General features: G+C 45.1%; 1 protein-coding gene across 1 annotated transcript in view; it reads right to left on the bottom strand.

Annotated features, from left to right (window-relative positions):
* Positions 1–25,178, bottom strand: part of PNRC1 (proline rich nuclear receptor coactivator 1) — a 28,679-nt gene extending 3,501 nt beyond the window's left edge. Inside the window, exon 1 of the mRNA XM_082252394.1 lies at positions 24,892–25,178. Within this exon, the coding sequence (XP_082108520.1) occupies positions 24,892–25,062 (171 nt within the window). The 5' untranslated portion in view covers positions 25,063–25,178. The remainder of the gene's footprint in view (positions 1–24,891) is intronic.
* Positions 25,179–25,607: the final 429 nt, after the last annotated feature.

The raw sequence follows: 25,607 nt of genomic DNA, 5'->3' as shown, positions 1-25,607 counted from the left end.
CAAAACGCTCAGATGTGAACAGGGGCCATTTATATGAATGGGGTTTTACTTGTTGGGCGTTTTGGAACGTTTTCTTTGAGCATTTTTGGAGCTGAAAAACACTCAAAATGCCCAGGTGTGAATGGAGCCTTACTGTAGGCCAGTATTAGAGTCCAGGTTAGGGTCAAAGGCCAGGGAGTCAGTAGGTTTAGAAAAACAAAAAAAAACGAAAAAATTTGCACTATTGTTTTTGGGCCCGAATACAGGTAAAAAGAACAAAAAAAACTTAGGGCTCTTTCACACGGGCAATCCGATCAGATCCGCCTGTCAGTTTTTTAGGCGGATCTGATCGGATCCTCCATGCAGCTCTATGGGGCAGCAGATGTCAGCAGAGACACCTCCGCTGATACCCGCTGCCATCCGTATCCGATCCTGTCCGTGAAATCTGGACGGATGGAAACACTATTTTTCCATCCGTTCAGGGATCGGATGAGAGCGGACAGGCGGTCTGCTCTCATCCGATCTCCCATAGAGAGCAGCGGGAGCTGTGACACCTCCCTCTCCACACTGCAAGCGGGGACGGAGCTGTCATCGGCCGGCTCAGCGGGGATCGATCCCCGCTCAGCAGCACGGATCTGCCTACGGAGGCTGACCGTGTGAAAGAGCCCTTACACAAATGTGGTATCGCTGCGATCATTTAGTCTCCATTCACACTGGTACGACTTGTCAGGCGACTTGGTCAGCCTGACAAGTCACGCACCGTCGCGTCCCATAGTGTAGTACAGGACCGGTTCTAATAGGACCGACACAAGTCGCTCCTACTTAGAAAAAGGGTCCTGTACTACTTCGGGGCAACCTGGAGCGACTTGCATAGACATTCATTTTATGAAGTCTGGGCAAGTCGCGCCGAAGTCACGCTGCACGCGACATCACAGGTCGCCCCGAAGTCGGATCCGACCTAGTGTGAACGGACACTTAGGAGTAGGAGAATGTATCTAGGGTTGTTTTTTGTGGTTTGTCATGGTAGAGAATACACAAATAAACTTCAAAGGATTGTTTTCTTCACTATTTTGGCCCAGTTTTTCTTTGATAAAAAAATAAAAATCAGGATATATCCATTAACATTTAACACCAAAATGAAAGTCCTATTTGATCTGAAAAAGACAACGGTATAATTCACCTGGATACATTTTTTTTTTTTTATTAAAGTTTGAATAAAGTACAAACAATAATAAAAAAAAGGCAGAGTAGTCACAACACCACCGCTACCTTACTAGGCCACATAAAGTATATAAACAATGACTATTCTAAATAGTAACTTGTACGGTGTCAATGCCAGGATGATACATGCACCAGCCAATTAAACCAACGGTAATGATGACATGGTAAGTAGGAATAAACGATCAGGACTGGAATACTGAAAACTGAATCAGTCAGGTCCATAAATATTGGGACATTGACAATTCTAATCTTTTTGGCTATATGTGCCTCACACTTTTAATAGCGGTTGTAAACCTAAAAAAAAAAAAAAAAACCCCTGCAAGACAAAGGCATAATGAGCTAGTTTGCATACTAGCTCATTATGAATTACTTACCTTAGAACGAAGCCCCGACACGGACCCCCGGACACCGCTGTGGGAGCTGACATGATCCCTCGGCGTCTCTTCCGGGTTCGGCGGCTCCGGCGCTGTGATTGGCCGGAGCCGCGATGACGTCACTCCCGAGTATGTGCGCGGGAGTCATTTTCTGGCAAGCTCCAGGCAAGGAAAGCTGAAGGTCCGACCTTCAGAGCGCAGCGGCTGCATGCAGTGCAAATATCTCCTAAACCGTGGCGGTTTAGGAGATATTAAAGAGGTTGTAAACCCATACAACTTTTTTTTTCTTTTTTGCAACCTGTAAGAGAAACACATAATGAGCTAGTATGCATTGCATACTAGCTCATTATGAAATACTTTCCTTAGAACGAGCCCCCGTCTTCCGGGATCGCGGCATCCGGCCATCTGATTGTCCAGAGCCGCGGTGACGTCACTCGCGCGCGGGAGCCGACAGTCACGGCACGGGGCTCTGGCACCAGAGGCCGTTCCTTCAGAGCGCATGCGCCAGTGACGTCACTGGCTGCATGTAAGGTAAATTTCTCCTAAACGGTGCATGTTTAGGAGATATTTACAGTACCTATAGGTAAGCCTTATCATAGGCTTACCTATAGATACAACTTCCTGAGGAGGGTTTACTTCCTCTTTAATTGTACCTACAGGTAAGCCTCATTATAGGCTTACCTGTAGTTAAAAGTGGAAAAAAGCGGTATACAGTAAAACCTTGGTTTGAGAGTAACTTGGTTTGAGAGCGCTTTGCAAGACAAGGGCATTTTTAAAATAAATTTTGACTTGATATACAAGCGATGTCTTGATATACAAGTAGCGTCATGTATAAAAAAAAAGAAGAGAGGAGCCTCTAAAGTGTAGCATTATGGTTACATTTAATGAAGGTTCAATATTTAGCAACTCACATGGTTGATGATTAAAACAGGCACACCTAAGAATGCAGGCATCTGGGTAAAGCTGTCCACATAGACCATCCTCTGCACAGCCATCTTCATCATCCCTTCCCCGCTGCACTCCACGAATGATTCAAAGCCTCACTTTCAGATCACTCTACTGCAGGCTATTCTTCCCGGTCATGATTGCAGACTAACAGTGGTGAGAGTCGGTGGTTCAGAAGTTGGTCTATGTGGACAGCTTTACCCCGGATGCCTGTATACTTAGGTGTGCCTATTTTAATCATCAACCATGTGAGTTGCTAAATGTTAATAACCTAATGTTGAACCTTCATTAAATGTAACCATATTGCTACACTTAGAGGCGCCTCTCATATCTCTTATATTCTGTAGCTCTGCTAGATTTTGCTTCTAATCCCCTTGGGAAGGCTGCATATTGTGAATGGACATTTTATGGTTACACAACCTATCACATTGCTATAATCTTTGTATATAGACTATAAACTGAAGGACATGTGGAACGAATCATCTGAGTTTCCATTATTTCTTATGGGGAAATTTGCTTTGATATAAGAGTGCTTTGGATTACAAGCATGTTTCCAGAACGAATTATGCTCGCAATCCAAGGTTTTACTGTACTACCGCTTTAAGGGACCAAAAGTAATGGGACAGATTAACAATCATAAATCAAACTTACTTTTTAACCACTTAAGCCCCAGAAGATTTTACCCCCTTCCTGACCAGGCCCTATTTTGCAATTCGGCACTGCGTGACTTTAACGGACAATTAAGCGGTCGTGCGATGCTGTACCCAAATGAAATTGACGTCCTTTTTTTCCCCACAAACAGAGCTTTCTTTTGGTGGCATTTTATCACCTGTGCGATTTTTACGTTTTGCGCTATAAACAAAAAAAAGAGCGACAATTTTGAAAAAACTGAATTTTTGTAAAATCTTACCTGTAAAATTCCTTTCTCTGAGTCCTCCGACAGTCGCCGCCCTCTTCATATTCGTCACAATGGGGTATTAGACTTTGCTCCGAAGGAGTAGCTAGGCAACAGAATATGTTAATATAAAAGTTTTAACACATCCCACCCCCAGGGGGTGGTCCCCTCAGTCAATACCCTCCTACTTCCTGTATCCATACTCCAGTTTTAGTGGAATAGCAGTAGAGAGTACATTCAACCCCAAAAGAGGGGCGGGGCGGCGACTGTCGGAGGACTCAGAGAAAGGAATTTTACAGGTAAGATTTTACAAAAATTCCGTTTTCTCTTACGTCCTCCGACAGTCGCCGCCCTCTTCATATTCGTCACAATGGGGACGTCCCAAAGCAGTGCAAACATAAGGGGTGGGAAACGCAGCCGCGCCCAAGGCAACGCCGTCTCCACAGCAGAGAAAGGAACCTTACCAAAGGAAGGAAACCCTCTGGGCAACAGAAGAAAAAAACTTGCTCAACAGAAGCAAAATAATCCCAGTAGAACAAATAACCCAGGGATAACAACATGTATCCCAACAGCCAAGAAGCCCATACAAGAGGCTCTAGGGAACTGCCGCACTAAGAACCTTGCGGCCAAAGGAAGCATCTGCCGATGCCTGAACATCCACTCTGTAGAATTTAGTGAAGGTGTGAACGGACGACCAAGTCGCCGCCTTACACACCTGGGCCACAGAAGCCCCATGACGACAGGCCCAAGACGTACTCAGAGATCTTGTAGAGTGCGCCCTTACAGGCACAGGGGGAACCTTCCCCTTTAAAGCATAGGCCTGTTCTACAGTCTGTCTGATCCATTTGGCAATGGTAGAGGCCGATGCAGCCAAGCCCTTCCGAGGTCCCTCAGGAAGGACAAACAAAGAATCCGACTTGCGGAAAGATTCAGTCGATTTCAGGTAAACCCTAATCGCCCGAACAACATCCAAGGAATGCAGCTCCACCTCCTTCGGATGTTTGGGCTTCGCGCAGAGCGATGGCAGGACAATATCCTCATTGATGTGAAAATCCGAAACCCTCTTCGGAAGAAAAGAAGGGTTAGGTCGTAAGACCACCTTATCCAGATGAAGGACCAGATACGGAGACTTGCAGGACAAAGCCGCCAGCTCCGAAACCCTGCGAGCCGAAGTGATCGCCACCAAAAAAGCGACTTTCTTGGACAACATGGACAACGGGATCTTCCTGATCTGTTCAAAAGGAGCATGTTGTAGCACGGACAGAACAAGATTCAAGTCCCAAGGAGGCAAAGGTTCCCTCCTAGGAGAGACCAGATGTCGCACCCCTTGAACAAAGGTACTAACCAAAGAGTTAGACGCCACAGGACGTTGAAAAAGAACGGCCAGCGCAGACACCTGACCCTTGACCGTAGCCAGCGCCAAACGCTGGTCGACACCCGTCTGAAGGAAGGACAACACCCTAGACACCAAGTGCGAGGTAAAAACCCCCTGGACTCACACCAGGCAAAGTAGGCCTTCCAAGTACGGTGATAGACCTTCCCCGAGGAAGACTTCCTCGCGTTAATCAAAGTGTGAATGACCTCCGGAGAGAGACCCCGATCCTTCAGGACCTCGGTTTCAACAGCCAGGCCGTCAAAGCCAGCGACTGTAAAGCAGGATGGAATATCGGTCCTTGAGACAAGAGATCTTCTCGAAGAGGCAGACGCCAAGGAGCGTCGACCGCCAGGTTCACAAGGTCCGCGTACCAGGACCGGCGAGGCCAGTCTGGTGCCACAAGAATCACCGCGTGTGGTTCCGAGTTCAGCCTGCGAAGGAACCTGGGCAGCAACTGGATCGGCGGGAACGCATACAGCAGCCGATACTTGCGCCACGGGGCCACCAACGCGTCGGACGCGTCCGCCCGAGGATCGCGCGTCCTTGCCACGAACCTTTTTACCTTGTTGTTCAGACGAGACGCGAACAGGTCCACTTCCGGGAGACCCCACTTCGCGCACAACATCTGGAAGACAGCCGGGTGGAGAGACCATTCCCCCTGATCCAGGGTCTGGCGACTCAGAAAGTCCGCCTGCCAGTTCTCCACCCCTGGAATGTGAACCGCCGTTATCGCCGGGACATGAGTCTCGGCCCAAGACAGAATGTCGGCCACTTCTCGAGCCGCTCGGGCACTCCTGGTGCCCCCTTGGTGGTTGATGTAGGCCACCGCCGTGGCATTGTCCGTCTGCACCCGAACCGGGCAGCCCTGCAGCCGGTCCGTCCAGCGATGAAGACAGAGATTTATCGCACGCAATTCCAGAATGTTGATCGGAAGGGAGGACTCCCCCTCCGACCAAGTCCCCTGGGCGGACAGAACGCCCAGAACACCACCCCAGCCCGACAGGCTGGCATCCGTAGTGATTACCGTCCACGAGATAGGACGAAACGACTTGCCCCCGGACACCATCGGGGACTGGAGCCACCACAGAAGGCCTCTTCTGGTGCGATGACTCAACGAGATTTGAAGATCCAGAGATTGAGGTCGCCCGTCCCACATGGACAGGATCTCCGCTTGGAGACCCCGCGTGTGAAACTGGGCGAAGGGAATCGCCTCGAAGGCCGAGACCATCAATCCCAGACATCTCATGCACGTCCGCAGAGACGAGTGCGGAACATCCCTGAGGGACCTGACTTCCTCCTGAAGAGTTCTGAGTTTGTCTTCCGGCAGGAAGACCTTCGCCTGCACCGAGTCCAGGATCATTCCCAGATAGGGAAGACGAACCGACGGACTCAGTGTCGACTTTGGAAAATTTATTGTCCAACCAAACTCCTGCAGAGTTTGCATCGTGACAGACAGGTCCTTCTCCAGACCCTGGCCGGTCGCAGACCGAACCAGAATGTCGTCCAGATACCCCAGGACAGAAATGCCCTGGGCTCTCAATAATGCCAGAACCGGTGCAAGCACCTTGGTGAAAACCCGCGGAGCCGAGGCGAGACCAAAGGGCAACGCCACGAACTGGTAGTGATCCTCCGCAATGGCGAATCGAAGGTACCTCTGGTGACCCTCGAAAATGGGGATGTGAAGATACGCATCCTTCAAATCGATGGAGGCCATGAATTCCCCCGGAACCAGGGCAGCCACCACCGACCGCAGGGATTCCATGCGGAACTTGCGAACCCGCACAGAGCGGTTCAGAGCCTTCAAGTCCAGAATTGGACGAACCTTGCCCTCCTTCCTGGGCACGGTGAACAGATTGGAATAAAACCCCCGAAATCTGTCCCGATGAGGCACCGGGATCACCACTCCTTGAGCTCTCAGGTCCCGCACCGCCAGGTGCAGATCCCGCAAACGCTCCGGAGACAGTTGAAGATTTGATGGAAAAAATCTGCCCTCCGGCCGAGAGAGAAACTCGATCTTGTAACCAGATCGAACGATTTCCTGAACCCACCTGTCCCGAACACGGGCCAGCCAAGGTTGTAGAAAACCGAGCAAGCGTCCCCTCACCCCAGAACCGGGTGAGGGCGCCCCTTCAGGCCGCACTGTTGTGGGCAGCGGATCCGGATTGGCCGGACTTCTGCTTACCTGTCCACGGCTTCTTTTGAGAGCCCTGACCCTTGAACGGTTTGCCCTTAAAGTGCGGCCGAAAGGCACGAAAGGACCCCTGAGAGGGCCGAAAGGAAGCATGCTTCTTACCAGCAGTCGACTTAGCCTTCTGGGATTGGGGCAAGAGCGTGCTCTTACCACCCGTGATCCCCTTTATCAATGTATCTAAGGATTCACCAAAAAGGCGAGAACCGTCATAAGGAAGATTGGCTAAAGTCTTGCGAGAAGATTGGTCCACCGACCAACACTTCAACCAAACCAAGCGGCGAGACAACACCGCCACACCGTGTACACGTGCGGCCAACGGGACCATATCCAAGTCCGCATCGCACAAATACATGACACCCTGATGGATTTGATCCACCATGTCCAATGTCGCCTGCGGGGCTGAGTCAGCCATCAAAACGCGTCAAAGCACCTGTGTCCAACTCGTGACCGCCTGGGCCGCCATAAGGGAAGCAAACAGAGCTTTCAACATAGAACCCATAATAGAATAGGTATGACGGGCAAGAGACTCCAGCCTCTTGTCCGTGGCATCCCGGAACACCGGGGTATCCTCAGCAGGAATCGCAGTGGATTTGTTCAAAACCGCGATCGCGTGATCCACCGGAGGTGGTACACACCAACGCTCGTCAGTAGCGGGCGTGAAAGGATAACGCAATTTGAACCTACTGGGGACAGCAAAAGGCTTGCGGATATTACGCCATTGCTCTTTAACAGCGTTTTGAAAATCATCCATGCAGGGAAAAACCTGCGATGTTTTGCGCCGTCTCTTTGTCCCATAAGCTGCCAAAGCAGCAGGTGGACACGGTTCATCCTGCAAGCGCAGCATATGTTTAATGGAAGCAACCATTTCATCCATGAGTGCAAGCTCTTCAGACGAGCCAGGGGGAGAATTATCCACCCCTTCAACCTCAGCCTCCACCTCGGACCCCACAAGATCCAGGGAGGAACGGGACCCTGATAAGGAGACCCCGGCCACACCAGCCCCTGCACCATCACCCTCAGAACCAGAGGAAACTGAATCCCTGGACTTTTTTGTGGATTGAGCAGCCACCAGCATTTGCACCTGTGCTGCCAGATTAGCCACAATCGCAGCCAAATCCCCCCCTGGGGGGGAAACAGCAGTCCCCTGACTACCCATCAACGTGGTAGGAAATTTGCCCTCCTGAGAATCCATTGCCCAAAAAAATATTGCTGGCCAAGAAAGGGTTAACTGCCCCTTTAACGAGCGCAGCGAGCGCAGCCCACCGCACACACACACAGCACAATTGGGACCCCCACAGGGAAGACACAGAACCCAGGCAATGGACAAAGGAAGATTAGAAGGTAAAAACCTGAGGAGACCTCGCTGTAGCTGCCGCCGCGATCGTGCACACCAGGAAAGAGGAAGTGATGCAATCAGGGCGCTCTGTGAAAGCCTATGGAAGGCTACAAGAAAATGGCCGCCCGCAGTTAAAACATGCGGCTGGGCGAGAGCAGGCAAAATTGCGCCGTTTGGCGCCGAAACCGCCGCTCCCCCACTACAGTGATGCACCAACACCACCCATGCCAAAAAAAAAACATGGCGGATCGCCGTAACGATTGCTGTAAAGTGCCCCAACATGTCCAAAATCATGTCCCACAGCACACAGCCTTCACACATACACAGGCTGACACAGACAGTGCAGCCCAGCCCCCCCCCTCCTCAAGCCCACAGCATGCAGCCAGAGGGACAGGGACAAATAAATCCACAGTGTGAACATAGGCAGGGTAACACAGTCCCAGACTGACAGCCCCCCCAAAACAGACAGGTCCCCACATAGATACACTTACCTCCACGGATGGCGTGGGGGACCCGCACAGGCGAACAAACCGCTGCACACAAGGCATGGAGAGTCGCATCCAGGACGCAGCATAAAGGTGGGTTAAGAAACCGCACAGCGTCCAGTGAGGTAGCCACCTCACCAAGCATCCCTGCACCGAACAGGGATGGGTCGTTCACTGCGCCAGGAGCGATACCTGACTGAACGCTCGATGGCAGGCTGGGAAGCCACCGACCCACAACCTGCGACCAGGGGGATCAGCCAGAGACCCAGCCCGCACGAATCCTCTTCATCAGAAGAACTAACGCTGAAAAAAAATAACAGCTAAGTAAAGCAAGAGAGAAAACTCAAACAAAAATCAAAAAAAGAAGAAAGAGTCTGGGGCACAAAGCTCCAGCACAGAGAGATCCAGCCACTCCTGACAAGCTAGACATTAAAACTGGAGTATGGATACAGGAAGTAGGAGGGTATTGACTAAGGGGACCACCCCCTGGGGGTGGGATGTGTTAAAACTTTTATATTAACATATTCTGTTGCCTAGCTACTCCTTCGGAGCAAAGTCTAATACCCCATTGTGACGAATATGAAGAGGGCGGCGACTGTCGGAGGACGTAAGAGAAATAATATTTTTCACATTTTTTTTTATATGAAATTCCCAAAAAATGAAAGAATCAAAATTTAACATTTTAGGCCAATTTGTTTTCTGCTACATATGTTTAGTAAAAAAAAAAAAAAATCGCAATGAGCGTATTTTGATTGGTTTGCGCAAAAGTTATTGCGTTTAATAACTAAGGGAAAGATTTCTGTCATTTTTGTTGTTTTTTTTTTTTTTTTTAACGAGTAATGGCGGCGATCTGCAATTTTTTTTTTGCGGAACTGCGACATTGCGGCGGACAGATCGGACCCTTGACTGACATTTTTTACACTTTTGGGGGTACCAGTGACATTACTACAGTAATCAGTGCTATACATATGCACTGTTACTGTAAAAATGACACTGGCAGGGAAGGGGTTAACTATCGGTGATGCAGGGGTTAAGTGTGTCCCTAGGGGCGTGCTTCTTACTGTAAAGGGGTGTGGCTAGTGATGTAACCACAGAGACATACGATCCTACATAGCAGGATCGAATGATCTCTGCAGTTAGATCAGGGAGAATGACAGGCGGCTTTGTTTACATCAGCCGCCTGCCTTTCTCCCTCTGCACCGGGAGATCGCGAGGTCCGCCAGTCACACGTGCGGACATGTTAGGGAATGAGCGGGGGCGGGAGTGCGCCTCCGGCGGAACGCGCTCGCCCCCTAGAGGCTCTCAGGCGAGCGACGTAGTACTATGTCACTTTGCCTGTACTGGGCTGACCGCCGCAGAAAAATAGTCGTGCGGCGGTCGGCAAGTGGTTAATACTTGGTTGCAAATCCTTTGCAGTCAATTACAGCCTGAAGTCTGGAACGCATAGACATCACCAGACGCTGGGTTTCATCCCTGGTGATGCTCTGCCAGGCCTCTACTGCAACTGTCTTCAGTTCCTGCTTGTTCTTGGGGCATTTTCCCTTCAGTTTTGTCTTCAGCAAGTGAAATGCATGCTCGGTACGTTCTTTCTTTTAAGGATGTTCCAAACAGTGGATTTGGCCATACCTAATGTTTTTGCTATCTCTCTGATGGGTTTGTTTTTTCAGCCTAATGATGGCTTGCTTCACTGATAGTGACAGCTCTTTGGATCTCATATTGAGAGTTGACAGCAACAGATTCCAAATGCAAATAGCACACTTGAAATGAACTCTGGACCTTTTATCTTCTCCTTGTAAATGGGATAATGAGGGAATAACACACACCTGGCCATGGAACAGCTGAGCAACCAATTGTCCCATTACTTTTGGTCCCTTAAAAAGTGGGAGGCACATATACAAGCTGTTGTAATTCCTACATCTTTCACCTGATTTGGATGTAAATACCCTCAAATTAAAGCTAAAAGGCTGCAGTTAAAGCACGTCTTGTTTGTTTCATTTCAAATCCATTGTGGTGGTGTATAGAGCCAAAAAGATTAGAATTGTGTAGATGTCCCAATATTTATGGACCTCAGCAGTATCTACAGGGAAAGAGAGACAAACAATATACCAATAGTGCACTAAGCCTAGGGGCCAACTGTTCTGCATAGGATTTACAAAAAAACTGCTTGTAAACCATCCAGTCCAGGGGCCTTATGTGGGGAAAAAGCAAAGAGAGGTAGCCATCTCCAAAGGCATGATCTGATCAAGGGCATCCCTATCTGCATCAGAACTGGGAGAGAAAGACCCCCCCAGTAGAAAATCCAAAGCAGAGGGGGTCATACGGCAGGATGGGTGCACAGAGGGAGGAAAAGTAAATGTATAAATTCAGTCAGTCAATATACTGGATGGGTCCGTGACTAAAGCCCCGTACACACGTACCGATGGTCGTCATACAAATGTTCCTCTTTTCTCCCCGGGATGTCGGTGTCTGTTGAAAAGTGCAAAGACAGCACAAGGACAGCACAAGAATTTTGTCTGCAGACTTCAGCTGACTGCAGAAGTGATGTCATGTAATGGTTAACTTTCCCTGTGTTTTTAATTTTCTGAGCATGCCCAGTCTTGCAAATCTGCGGTCTGTCGGCCGAATTGTGTACTGACAGGCGAACAATCGTCCGTTCTGGTGTCCGCAGACAAAAATTTTCATGTTTGCACGAAAGACTTTTGTCCGCGGATTGTGCGCAGACATCTGTCGGAGGCACCATACTAACACGCGTACAATCGGCAGATCTTTCGTCCGCCGACGTTTGTATGCCGACGATCGGTACGTGTGTACGGGCCTTAAGTCACCCCCTGTCTGCTTGATAATGGGGATATTTGTAGGAGGTTTATGATCAGCCACTAACATGGCTAAAAGTTTACAGTTCTTGTGGCCTTGAGCAAATAAGAGACTGAGCCTTGCACCCAGCTTATGTATGTGCCAGGTTTCGTGAAGTGTAGGGGGGAAAAAAAAAAAAAAAAAAAAAAAAAGACGCTGTGCTTTCAAAAATGGACGTGTAAGAAGCATCCGAAGGAGATTCAGCATGTTCCTCCGCACGCTCACTGTTCTGTAAATCAACAAACGCAAGTTATGATCCTTACGTGCTGTTTTGATAGCACAATCACATTCTTCACTGACCACTGCCTTGAAAACATCCCACACCACAGGCGACTCAGCTGAGACTGCAGTGGTGGACCAATAGGGGAGGATACCTGATCAACCTGCAACCAGTGTGGAAAAAGCCTCCATCCACCCTTCCGAGACCCAACGGGGAAAGACATGGCGATAGATAACGGGTTATGATCAGACATACCCCAGCCAAATAGACTGCCTCCTGCAGCAGTGTTAATTTTGGCAGCAAATTTCAATTTAGTTTTAGTCTTAGTCTTAGGACTAAAATGGCATTTTAGTTTTAGTCCCATTTTAGTCTTCTGCAAGTGTTTTAGTTTTAGTCGTATTTAGTCAACTAAAACTCCAGTACATTTTAGTCGACTAAAACGTCCTACATTTTAGTCGACTAAAACGTCCTACATTTTAGTCGACTAAAACTCATTTTAGTCATCTATAATCGAATGGGTGTAGTTTAATTGTAATTTGTAATGCATTATTTAAGCATTTCTCTACAATTTCCAAACTCATTATATAATACAGCTGGTCCTGGAGTGAAAAATCGAATATGTTATTATTTATGGTATTAAGCTTTGAGCATGCACTAGCACAGCACTACACCAGTGTTAATTTTGGCAGCAAATTTCAATTTAGTTTTAGTTATAGTCTTATGACTAAAATGCCATTTTCGTTTTAGTCGTATTTTAGTCATCTGAATTGTTTTAGTTGTATTTTAGTCGACTAAAATTGTGTTCATTTAGTCGACGAAAACGTTTTAGTCGGTTTTAGTCGACGAAATTAACACTGTCCTGCAGTAATGGTAACGGAAAGAAATTGCCAAAAGCCAAGTCAATCCTGGCATATGAGCGGTGGGTCTTAAAGAGGTGCGAATAGCATCTGATTGCTGGATGTTTCCAGCGCCACAACTCAAAGCCCAGCTGTGGATGCCATGGAGAGAAGTTCAGTAGAACCCAGTCCGTTAGGGTTGGAGGAATCCAAGGCTGCGTCAAGAATAGTATCAAAATCACTCATCAACAAAACGGGGAGATGAGCATATGGGACCAGCTTGACCAGTAGATCATACATCAATTGAGCCAGGAATGGTTGGGGGTAAACATACAGTCACTAAGAGTAGTTTGTGATAACAAATGCCCTATACTACAGCCACATAATGACCCCCTGGATCAGAAAAACACTTGATGTTTAGTACACAGGGTGGCTTTACCTATTAGGATGGAGACCCCTCTGGCAAAGGTGGAGCAAGTTGAGTGCAAGGCCCTCTGTATCCAGGGTCTACTTAGCGCTAGAATAATACTGCCATCAAGGTGCGTTTCCTGTAGGAGGACATGTGGCTTAATCTATTTAAAAAGGTACTGGAACACAGTTGCCCTTTTAAACTTATCATTCAAGCAAATCTAACTGTGTTAAACATTAAAGCTTAAAACTAGAAAATGCATACCAGGAGGAAATGGTTAGCATTCTGAGGTAATAAAAAGTCTCCAAAATGACACTGGAAAAGTTCTAAAGGACTGGTGCAAGTAAAGCGTAGAAACCAGTGAGCTAGTTTAGTTTAAAAACATCTGTGCTGTTATACCAGAAACTAAACCAAAAAAAGGGAAAATATCTGGAATGCAGCTTAGTCCCAAACTCAAATAAGAAAATTTGAGGTCCAACCACTGATCACTAAAGTTCATCAGTTCTAGGCGATTCTTCTGTGTCTCTCTCCAGGGGAGACTCTTTGCAACTGGAGCAGCTAGCAGTGCAACATTGAAAAGTATAAGAACAAAAGGATTAGGGCTCCATGTTTTTATTGAAATAAAGTACAGAGTGTACAGTAGGGCAGATGGCGAGAACCAAGCTCGAGCAGCAAAATTCTACCAAAGTTGAAGGGCACAACCTGTGCAACTGAAGAAATACAAATGTAGCAGAAAAAAGGCACAGTTCAAGGTGGCAGGCCATAAGCCAGGGAGTACTTCACGGATCCCTATCAAGCCAGTCACAGGCCGATCCTTTATGTTGGATGCGAAGCTTGCTAGGATAGAGCATGCTATATTGAATTCCCTTGACCCGCAGCCTCCTCCAGATATCATTAAAGGAGCAGCATTTTCTCTTGAGTTTCAGCTGGAAAATCAGGGAACGGCATTATGTCCCTGTAGTTTAGAAATCATTCAAGGAAAGGTTGTGGGGGAGGGGGGGGGTGATTAACTGTTGACACGCGATGAGCTTTATCAACCATCTAAGGTGGTGGTAGATCTTCAAGAGAGAGAAGCTGTTTAAAGAATTGCTCATGATTACTTATTACCTTCTGCCCAAAGTCCGTTAAAGTACCACTCGGAGTCCAGCGACGTAGGTCTACGTCGCTGGACCCAGGGGAGCCACTGTGCCGCAGTAGCAGCACAGTGAGCGGTCAGCAAGTGGTTAAGCTGCAATATAATACATTTCTGGTTTAAAATTCAGCCAGTTTAGCAGGGACCAGATGAATTTTAATCTACAAACTACCAGCACTCACTGATACAAGTCACAGGATTGCTCTAATTGCTTTATAGAGCTGATGAGAAAAGGTATTTATCAGTTTATATTTATTAAATAATTGCATTTCCATGTTCTGTGTACTGTGGGAGACCAGATATAGTGAATGCAGGTTCTGGGTTTAGGAACACTTTAATCCTATAGAAAATGGAGGGAGCTGAAACCTCAAGTTGCCAAGTGACAGCCAAGAAACCTTAAGGATTTAGAGAAGATCTGTAAAGAAGAGTGGACCAAAATCCCTCCTGAAATGTGTGCAAACATGGTAACTAAAGCCCCGTACACACGTACCGAATGTCGGCCGAACGATCGGCCGTCTTTTGTCCGGTTCTGTCCTGTCGGTTGAAAAGTGCAAAAGACTGCACACGAATTTTGTCGGCCAACAACAGCCGACTGCAGAAGTGATGCCATGCGATGGTTAACTTTCCGTGTGTTTTTTCTTCTCTGAGCATGCCCAGTCTTGCTCATCTGCTGTTAGTCGGCCAAATTCTGTACTGACTGGCGAACAATCGGCCGTTCTGGTGACGGCCAACAAAAATTTTATAGCCTGCACACCCGATTCTGTTCGGCCGAAAAGTCGCAGTCGGTTGTCGGAAGCATCATACTAACAAGCCGACAATCGGCCGATCGTTCGGCGGCCGAATATTTACGGCCGACAATCGCTACGTGTGTACGGGCCTTAACTATAAGAAAAGTCTTCCCTCTATGCTTGCCAACAAAGGTTTCTCCACCAAGTACTAAGTCGTATTTTACTTGGGGATCAAATACCTTTTATACTCACTGAACTGCAGCTCAAGTTATAACATTTGTATCAAGTGTTTTATGGTTGATATTCTGTCTTAAAACACACTTATGATAAAAATTATAGACCCTTCATTTCTTTGTAAGTGGGCAAACCTACAAAGTCAAATAAGTGTGTGTTGTGTTCAGAAACTCCTTCACTCTTAGTACAAAATGTATAGATCTATAAAAAATGTTGCTTATTAAAATGCACAGCCTTGAGATTAGCTTTAGCCACTTAAGCTCCGGAAGAATTTACCCCTTTGATGACCAGGCCATTTTTTGCTATTTGGCACTGCGCTACTTTAAAGCGGAGTTCCACCCTAAAATAAATTTTTTAACTAAAAATACCCCTAGGACAGTCAGGGCTAGTGTATTTAAGCAACGATAGCCTCTGAACTGTCCCCTGCTTAGCTTACCTGTAAGAAGAAAAACGCACCTTGATAATTTCTTGTCCAGCACTGCCATCTGCGTTGTGGGCAGCTGAAGCCGGAGCGTCCCTCTTCGTGTCCTCTTTAGTGATGTCGGAGTCCCAGAATGCCCTGCTCGTCACTTCCGGTGCAGGCGCATCATCCCGCAGCTGGTTCTGCGCATGCCCAGAAGCTGTTCTAATTGATTCTCCAGGCAATGACGCGCCTTCCCCTGGAAGTGACGAGTGACACCGATGCAGGCGCATTGACTCCTGTGATTGATGACGCTCATCTCCCAGGAGTCAATGAAAAGGAGGAAGTGACGTCGGGGGCTGCGGCCGCAGAGGGGGGAAGTGGAAGGCAGGCAAGTTCATTTTCATTAAAAATAAGGTAAGTGAAAAAAAAAAAAAAAAAGAATAATTATCCAAGTTATTATCCAACTATCAGGTTGTTTTAAGCTAAAGGAAACTGCAAAGTTGTAAAATAGGGTGGAACTCCGCTTTAACTGACATTTACTCAGTCATGCAACACTGTACGCAAATGAAACTTTTATACTTTTTTTTTTATACTTTTTTTTCACCCAAATAGAGCTTTATTTTTGGTGGTATTTGATCACCACTGAGTTTTTTTTTTTATTTTCTGTAATAAAAAAAAAAAAAAAAAAAAAAAAAAAAGGACTAAAAATTTTTGAAAAAAAAAAAAAAAAAAAAACCTATACTACTTTAGGCTATAAAACATACCCAATAAATTAAAAAAAATTAAAATTTCGACCAGAATGTATTCTGCTACACTGCTTTGGTTAAAAAAAAAATCCCAACAAATGTATATTGATTTGTTATAGTGTCCACAAACTATGGTATATATATATATATATATATATATATATATATATATATATATATATATATATATATATATATATATATATATATATATATATATATACACACATATATATACACACACACACACACACACACACACCACACACACAGGATTTTTACATTTTATTTATTTATACTAGTAATGGTGGTGAGCACTGACTTATAATATTACTGACTTACCAATAATTGGACTGTGATAGTGTAGTGGGAACTGACTGAAAAGGACATCACCAGTGACAATACTTTACACTGTCACCGTACTAATCCCCTGGGAAGGGGTTAACATCTAGGGCCATCAAGGGGTAAAGTGTATACCGAACAAGTCGTAATGTGTGTATTATGTGCGGATTTTTACAAAAAGAAACTAAGATCATTCCCTCTGTACAGAGCCCTGTGTTTAACATAGGGCTCTGGGCTGTGATTGGACATAGCCAATCAGCAGGGTATTCACTGACAGGGACTTGATGACAAAATCCTGCTGCGTCTGCTGCTGTTGTGACAAAATCCTGCTGCGTCTGCTGCTGTTGTGACAAAATCCTGCTGCGACAAAATCCTGCTGCGCGCAATCTGATTATGATCCAAATTTCATTGCAAATATGTTGTTCTGTTCCAATGCAACTTGAATGTAGTTTTGCATATTCTATAGGGCAAAAATTGTGCTGGGATTACACCAAACCTTTTCCAAAACCACACTGTGCTGTATTTCACTGATGTGAACGGGGAGCACTGAACACAATGCGATTTCCATTGTCCTGCATTTCTGTTTGACTCAAGTCACATTTAGAAATGCACTAGTGCAGGGCTTGACAAATTTGCCTGAAATTTAGGAGCCAGCTAAAAAAGTTAGAAGCCAGTTTTTTTTTTTTTTTTTAAACTAACAACCAAGCTTTATTTAAAAAAAAAACTGATAGTAAACTTACACATAAATACGACTAGAACCCCGCTCTCCTCTTTACGGCAATCGGATGGAAACAGACCGTCTGTCTGTTTCCATCCAATGCCATCTGATCTGATCCATGGGATGGATAGAAAATAGAACCACCATCCGTCTGTTTTTGGCGGACAGGATCAGATGGCGGCAGATTACCGCTCCATATCAGGTCTGCCTGAGAAACTGACAGGCGGACCTGATTAAACAGCCTGTGTGAAAGGGGCCTTCGGCTGTGTGGCTGTGGCATGGCAGGGAGATGATAAAAAAATACATATACAGTGGAACCTTGGTTTGCGAGTATAATTGGTTCCAGCAGCTTGCTTGTAATCCAAAACACTTGTATATCAAAGCAAGTTTTCCCATAGGAAAGCATTGAAACTCAGATGATTCGTTCCACAAGCATTTAATGGTATGAATAAAGATATGCTGTATTATATATAAAGTACATAAATGTACAGTATAAGTATGCCATATCCTCTGTTAAATAGCATTGTGTGTTCCTGTGTCTGTATTGTATACAACAGCCGATTTATAGTGTATTAGAGCTTGTCTGGCTGCTGTGTGACTAGCAGCCCTGCTCTGCTGCTCTCCTCCCCTCCTCCTCAGATGACGTCAGTAGGAGTGATCGGCCCCTCCCGCCGGGGAGAGCAGAGAGGACAGAGACCGGAGTGTGACAGAGGGATACAGAATCGTACAAAGTAGGTATGCAGGGAAACACTCTAAAACAGTATATAGGCATCTTTATATACAGTAGAAGCACTGGGACACATAATGTTATGTGACAGAGGGGCATTAACAGAGGGGATGGCATGCTTTTAGTGGATAAAACTGCTCGTATATCAAGACAGTGTTCGTATACCAAGACAGATTTTTAAAAAAAATGTTGCTCGTCTTTCAAAATGCTCGTAAACAGAGGTACTCGTAAACCAAGGTTCCACTGTATATATATTTTTCAATAATTGAAAAAAAAAAAAAAAAACAACATATATATATATATATATATATATATATATATATATATATATATATATATATATATATATTTTTTTAAATAATTTAAAAAATAAATAAATAATAATAACCACACTCCCTGTCCACTTACCTTTAAGCAAAGGTAAGTGGACAAGGACATGAAGCCTGCAAAAACTTCCCTCTCATCTCCTCTTGGGGAAGGAGATGGGCAGGCATTGAGAACAGGCAGTGGAAACAGTCATTAGTGACTGCTTGTGAAACTCCCGGCCACCACAAGAGGGCGCCAGTTCCACATTGGAAGCCTCTCTCTCACAGAAGAAGGCCGAAAAGTCGGGGCCTTCTTCTGTGAGATGAGAGAGGCTTCCAATGGGAAGCCTCTCTCGGACATCGCGGTAGTCCGTGCACTCGGGGAGGAGGTGGGGGGCGCAAAAGGGACAGGACACCTACTTTCTGTATAGAATTTATCATACCCCTTTTATCTCTGCTCAGCAGGATCTATAGCCCTGTTGGACCCCAGCTGCCCCCGCCAGCTCATGCTGGAAGCACACATCTGTGATAGCCATTTTGGGACCACCACCTACCATCTATCCTTTGTTGCTCTGGCCACGGTTTACCAGTCAGGCTCTCCAAAACCTGGTTGATTTTAATTCTCACAAGTGGTATAACTGCACAAAAAAGCAAAATGATGGAAGTGTTTGACAATTGATAATAAGCATTTTTTATATGCATATTCAGATGTTTATTTACAATGTGATTTAAAATGAAATAGACTATATGGTTTGTGATTGTATTTAATTATCAACAGAAAACCACCCAAGGTTAACCCTGAAGAAGAAGTGGTTAGTCACTTCGAAATGCGTTGGGTACTTACCTCCTGTCCACTGTGGTTATCTCTTGCATTTTGTGATGTATATTGTACACTGCTTGCTTATTTTTAACATTGTTATATGTATATTTATTGAATAAAGTTCCATTTATATTATTATGATTTGTTTCTACGTTTGAAGTGCCTATAAAGTCCCACCACTAGGGGAACCCCCCTTGTTTTGTTCTATGCATCTAGGGATATGGCACTCATTTAGAATTTCCACCAAGAGCACAATCCCCGTGAAGAGAGAACGACGGTCTGCTGTTGTAAACACAGCAGACCATTCTTTCAGGAATCAATACAGAGCGCCTGTGTTCCTCCTATTTAGGATCACAGATCTCTGTGAGGATTCCACAAGTCCCTCCCCCTCAGTTAGAAAACACCCCCTAGGCATATATTTAAGCCTTTGATCACCCCTGGGTTAACCCCTTCCTTGCCAGTGTCATTATTATAGTAACAGTGGTGTAGTGGTTAGCACTTCCACCTAGCAGCAAGAGGGTCGCTGATTTGAATCCCAGCCACGACACTACCTGGCCGGAGTTTGCACGTTCTCCCGGTGCCTGCGTGGGTTTCCTCCGGGTACTCCGGTTTCCTCCCACACTCCAAAGACATTCTGGTAGGTTAATTGGATCCTGTATAAAAAAAATTGGCCCTACTGTGTATGTATGAATGTGAGTTAGGGACCTTAGATTGTAAGCTCCTTGAGGGCAGGGACTGATGTGAATGTACAATGTATATGTAAAGCGCTGCGTAAATTGACGGCGCTATACGAGTACCTGAAATAAATAAACAGTGCATATTTTTAGCACTGATTATTGTAGTAATGTCACTGGTACCCCCAAAAGTGTCAGTTAGGTGTCCAATCTATCCGCCGCAATGTCACAGTCCTGCTAAAAATTGCTGATCGCCGCTATTACTAGTAAAAAAAATAAAATAAATATATATCAAATATCTCTCCCCTAGTTTGTAGACGAGATAACTTTTGCGCAAACCAATCAAAATACGCTTATTGGGATTTCTTTTACCAAAAATATGTAACAGAAAACTAATTGGCGTAAAAGGCTAAAATGAGGGAAAAAAATCTCGATTTTTACACTTATTTTAAAAAAAAATTTTTACGGTTATATAGCAGAAAGCGAAAAATGGTGTTTTTTATTCAGAATTGTCGCTCTTTTTTGTTTATAGCGCAAAAAAAAAAAAAAAAAAAAACACACAGGTGATCAAATACCACCAAAAGAAAGCCATTTGTGGGAAAAAAAAAAACCGACAACAATTGGTATCTGCTGTATTTTTATCGCTCCGTTCTTGAGGGTCCATCCCCTTGGCTTTTTCTTCCCCCCGGCGCACTAAGGGGCGGTTCTCGCCACCCCACTTTGGTCGATTGATACTGCCCAACCTTGACTGATGACGTAGTGCATCGGCATGCCCAGAACGCAGGTCGCGGTGCACCGCTTCGGTGGGCGGCGCCGTGCGCTCCGGACACGGGGGATACCACTGGTCAATGACACACGTAGGCGCGAGGCTCTCTCGCCTATTGCGCCTGCGCGGGCGTCCTTTTAAACGGCGGACCCGACGAGTACAGTTGCTTGCCGCCACCGGGAGATTTCACCCTACGGATCCTTACAGGTACACATCTGGTTTTCTGCTGCCCGGTTTCCTCACATCGCTACTTTGGGAGTCTGCCTACTTTCTTATGCAAATTTCGTCCTTTTCTTCCCTCACACTTGGACAATCTTTTATGGTGGTTACACACTATACAGTATTTCTTCACGGATGGGGGCTTTCTCGTTATGGCCCACATACTTTTATCATTTCATGTAATGAATACACTGGTTATCAGCAATCTTTGCTCTTCACCCTTTCATACTTTCTTACCAGTACTATTTATTTCCATCTTGGACACCATTCTATTTTTCAGTGCCTTTGTCCTGGTGTCTCTTCTATTTACTTACTGTATTAGTGGGTTCCACTCACACTCCGTTCTCCTCCCCATTTTTCCTGGCAGTCATTATATTCCATATTCTTATTTACTCTTCCTTTATTTTAAGGAATCTCTGTGAGACATTACTTCTTCTACTCATTTAAAAGTCTCTTTTGTCATCAAGACCAACGTTCATCTTTACCTTGAACATGGTATGTATTTTTCAAAAAGAGTGGTCTAATTCAGCCCCTCTTTATATTGATCACCTTACATATTTCCAATGTGATCATGAGTTTCAATTCTCACACTCTTTTCTGTAATTCTCTCCCCTCAGACGCCTTTTCAGGGACCACTTTGGGATCCTCGTGGGAACTAATAGTGGGGGATGACCACATCTTCTATGGAGTGATATTACGCATATCCACCACCACATTATACTTTGTCCATGCTGGTTCTTCCTCCTTTTTCTCCCCGGGCCTTGACAAATTTATGTATAATCTGTTTTACATCAGTTGCAGCAGTCTATTAAAGAGGAAGTAAACCCTCCTCAGGAAGTTGTACCTATAGGTAAGCCTATGATAAGGCTTACCTATAGGTACTGTAAATATCTCCTAAACATGTACCGTTTAGGAGATATTTACCTTTCATGCAGCCAGTGACGTCACTGGTGCATGCAGTCTGAAGGAACGGCTGATCGTGCCGTTCCTTCTGAGCCCCGTGCTGTGACCGTCGGCTCCCGCGCGCGTGCGCGGGAGTGACGTCACCGCGGCTCCGGCCAATCAGATGGCCGGATGCCACGATCCCGGAAGATGGGCGACTGAACATGTCGCTCGTCATACAGGTAAGAGAGCGGCACGGCGGGGGCTTCATTCTAAGGTAAGTATTTCATAATGAGCTAGTATGCGATGCATACTAGCTCATTATGTCTTTCTCTTCTTGCAGGTTGTAAAAAAAAAAAAAAAAAAAATTTTTGAACGAGTTTACAACCTCTTTAACTGGATGCGCGACATTCGTGTTTTTAACACAGTGGCTTCATACATCATGTTGAGTAGCATGAGTGCTACGTATACATCCTTTTGCAACATTGGAACTTTTTTTCTTGATATTGTGAAGGAATGTGATGAACACTTGTGAATTAAGCAAAATGTCTATTTTCCTATGTGTATTTTTCTGTACATGTACATATCTTTTCCCTGTCGTCCTTACTCAAAATGGCCGTTACTAGATACCCCCCCCCACCGACAATGGAATGTGAGAAAAAGATGGAGCCTTGGCACAGTGCCTTCAAGAGAAGATAACATTCATAAACTCGAAGGGGACCACGTTATAATGGACATGACTAATCAGAAAGCTGCAAATAACCAGTATTATGCCAATATTATGCTTATGACGTACTAACATATGACACCGCCTACTAACTATTTAACTCGCTGTACATTAGGAATAAACAGGAAGTATCATTTACCTGAACAATGTGTGTCAGTCTGTGATATCCTCGTGCATGCACTCTAATTACCTATTTAATTAGATCCAGTAGCAGAAATCTATTTTGAGCCTGATTGAGGTTCGCGAACCATTACAATATATATTTACATATAGCAGATACCTTGTATACCTAATACATTATTGTAAACTATGTACATATATATGTATCTATGTTTTATTTATACTTGTTTTTCATACTCATAGCCTGAGATGTATTTCCATTGACCTCTGAAAAAGGCCAAGTCCGAAACGCGTCAGTCATCACATGGAACTCTTGCGCTTCTCATTTCTTCTCTCAAGTGATGTAACATCATAGCCACATGCATCTTATTGGTTATTGGTCTTGATTTTATCCTCTTTTTTTTTTTCTTTATCACGTTATTTTGAATAAAATTATACTTGTTTATTATTTGAGCCTACTCTGTGATGGGTTATTGCCCTTCAAGTCCCACACCCAAGGGGAACTCCACTTCCAGAGGCGTAAATTACTGACCAAAAAAGCAGATGTTTCCATTTTCTTTTTACTGAAGAATGCCCGGCGCTTGTTTGTTTATGTGCCTGTGTGCATAAGCACATTACAATTAATGGGCTGCATTTTAGCTCAGCGAAAAAAAAAAAAAAAAAACGGTACTGAGCTTTTTTTTTTTTTTTTTTTTAAGCTGCAGCGTGCAAGAGGCCTTTTTGTGTTTCTTTTTTTTTTTTTTTTTTTTTTTTTTTTTTTTACCAAAAATATGTAGCAAAATACATATTGGCCAAAATTTATGAAGAAGTTTGATTAAATTGTTTTTTTTATTGGATATGTGTAACTGCTTGCCGACTGCCCGCCGCATATATACTGCGGCAGGCTGGCCTGGCTGCATGAATCGCCATAACTGTACAGTGATCCGTGGGACCGAGTGCTGCCAGGCACCCGCGAACGCTCCCCGTGAAGAGAGAACTACGGTCTGCTGTTGTAAACACAGCACATCATTCGCTCAGGAATCAATACAGAGAGCGCCTGTGTTCCTCCTATTTAGGATCACAGGTCTCTGTGATCATTCCACAAGTTCCTCACAGTTAGAAAACACCACCTAGGCATATATTTAACCCTTTGACCGCCCCTGGGTTAACCCCTTCCCTGCCAGTGTCAATATTATAGTAACAGTGCATATTTTTAGCACTGATTACTGTAGTAATGTCACTGGTACCCCCAAAAGTGTCAGTTAGGTGTCCAATCTATCCGCCGCAATGTCGCAGTCCTGCTAAAAATTGCTGATCGCCGCTATTACTAGTAAAAAAAAAAAAAAAAATTATATATATATATATATATATATATATATATATATAAATCTCTTTCCCCTAGTTTGTAGACGAGATAACTTTTGGGCAAACCAATCAAAATACGGTTATTGGGATTTCTTTTACCAAAAATATGTAACAGAATACTAATTGGCCTAAAAGCCTAAAATGAGGAAAAAATTCAATTTTTACACTTTTTTTTTAATGGTTATATAGCAGAAAGCGAAAAATAAAAAAATTGCACAGGTGATCAAATACCACCAAAAGAAAGCTATTTGTGGGGAAAAAAAGGACATCAATTTTATTTGGGTACAGTGTTGCACGACTGCGCAATTTTCTATTAAAATAACGCAGTGTCGATTCACATAAAAATGGCCTGGTCATTAAGGGGGAAAAAAATCTTCCAGTCCAGAAGTGGTAATAGCAGAAGTAGAAAACTAAAAACGTTTTTCCTTTTTTTTTTTTTTTTTTCCAAAAATTGTTCTTCTTTTGTTCATAGTGCAAATAAAAAAAAATGCAGAGGTGATCAAATGCAACCCAAGGAAAGTGCCATTTGTAGAAAAAAAAAAAGAAGGAGGGGACATAAATTTTATTTGGTTACAGCGTCGCACGGCTGCACAATTATCAGTTAAAGTAATGCAGTGCCGTATCACAAACAATGGCCTGGTCATACGGGGGTAAATCTCCTGGAGCTGAAATGGTTAATGTATGCTGGGCTGCACATGCACAGCTTGGTTCACCTGAGCACTGACATGCAGTGGGAGGGGCTTGTCATACAACCCACCAATAGGGTCCCTCCTGCCATATTAACCCCACCTACCATTGCTTGTAGGTTTAACCCTTGCAAGCCCAAGGAGGATGCAGTGTCAGGACATAGAATAAGCCCCCCCCCCCCTATAGAAGGAGCCTCACCTCTCTCCGGAGCTGCCTGTACTGAGCCGCCCTGGCAGGCTGGGGCTCCTCGGGGTCCCCAATGGCGGCACTTTCCGCTGACCTCTTCTGAGGATACAGGCGGGTGGTTCGGACTTTATTCCTCCTTCCCCTCCTCCGGACTCTGCACACACCCTCCCCGGGCTCCGACATGATGAGCCCGCCACTCCCCCCCCGATCACACACAATGCACCGTCCAGCTCCACAATACACAACCGCGGCCAGGATAACAGCCAATTGTCAGCTCAGAAGATGGAGGCCTGACAGGCTCCGCCCACAGCCTCTGTTATGTCTCTGCACACCGGCCGCGCGCTCCCGGTCATCGCCGTGCGCGCTCACGTTCGGAGGATGCTCTCCTTTGTTTTCCTTTTTTATTACATATTGTTCTGAGAAATGTATTATTTCTTTTTGTAGCACCAACAAATCACACAGAACTCTTTTATTTTCATTTTGGCTAAAGTAAGAGAGGGTTATAACCTCTGTCATTTTTTTTTTGCAGTCTGTGTCCCATACCAGGAAGTGTGAAGAAATCCCTGGTTGTCACCAGTCAATAAGGATGTGCTCAGGCATGTTATGTCCTGGTCATTCACATGGTGTGAGATCCTTGGCTTTGTGCTGTGACATTTTCCTGACCGGATAGTGAGGTGGTTTTGGACCATTCATCCGTGGTTGTCACTAGGGCACAAAGCCAGCACACA

Source organism: Pelophylax lessonae, assembly GCF_965119305.1.
Source record: "Pelophylax lessonae genome assembly, chromosome: 3".
NCBI lineage: Eukaryota > Metazoa > Chordata > Amphibia > Anura > Ranidae > Pelophylax > Pelophylax lessonae.
The sequence above is the reverse complement of the archived record's forward strand: the minus strand, read 5'-3'. Positions and strand labels throughout refer to the sequence as shown.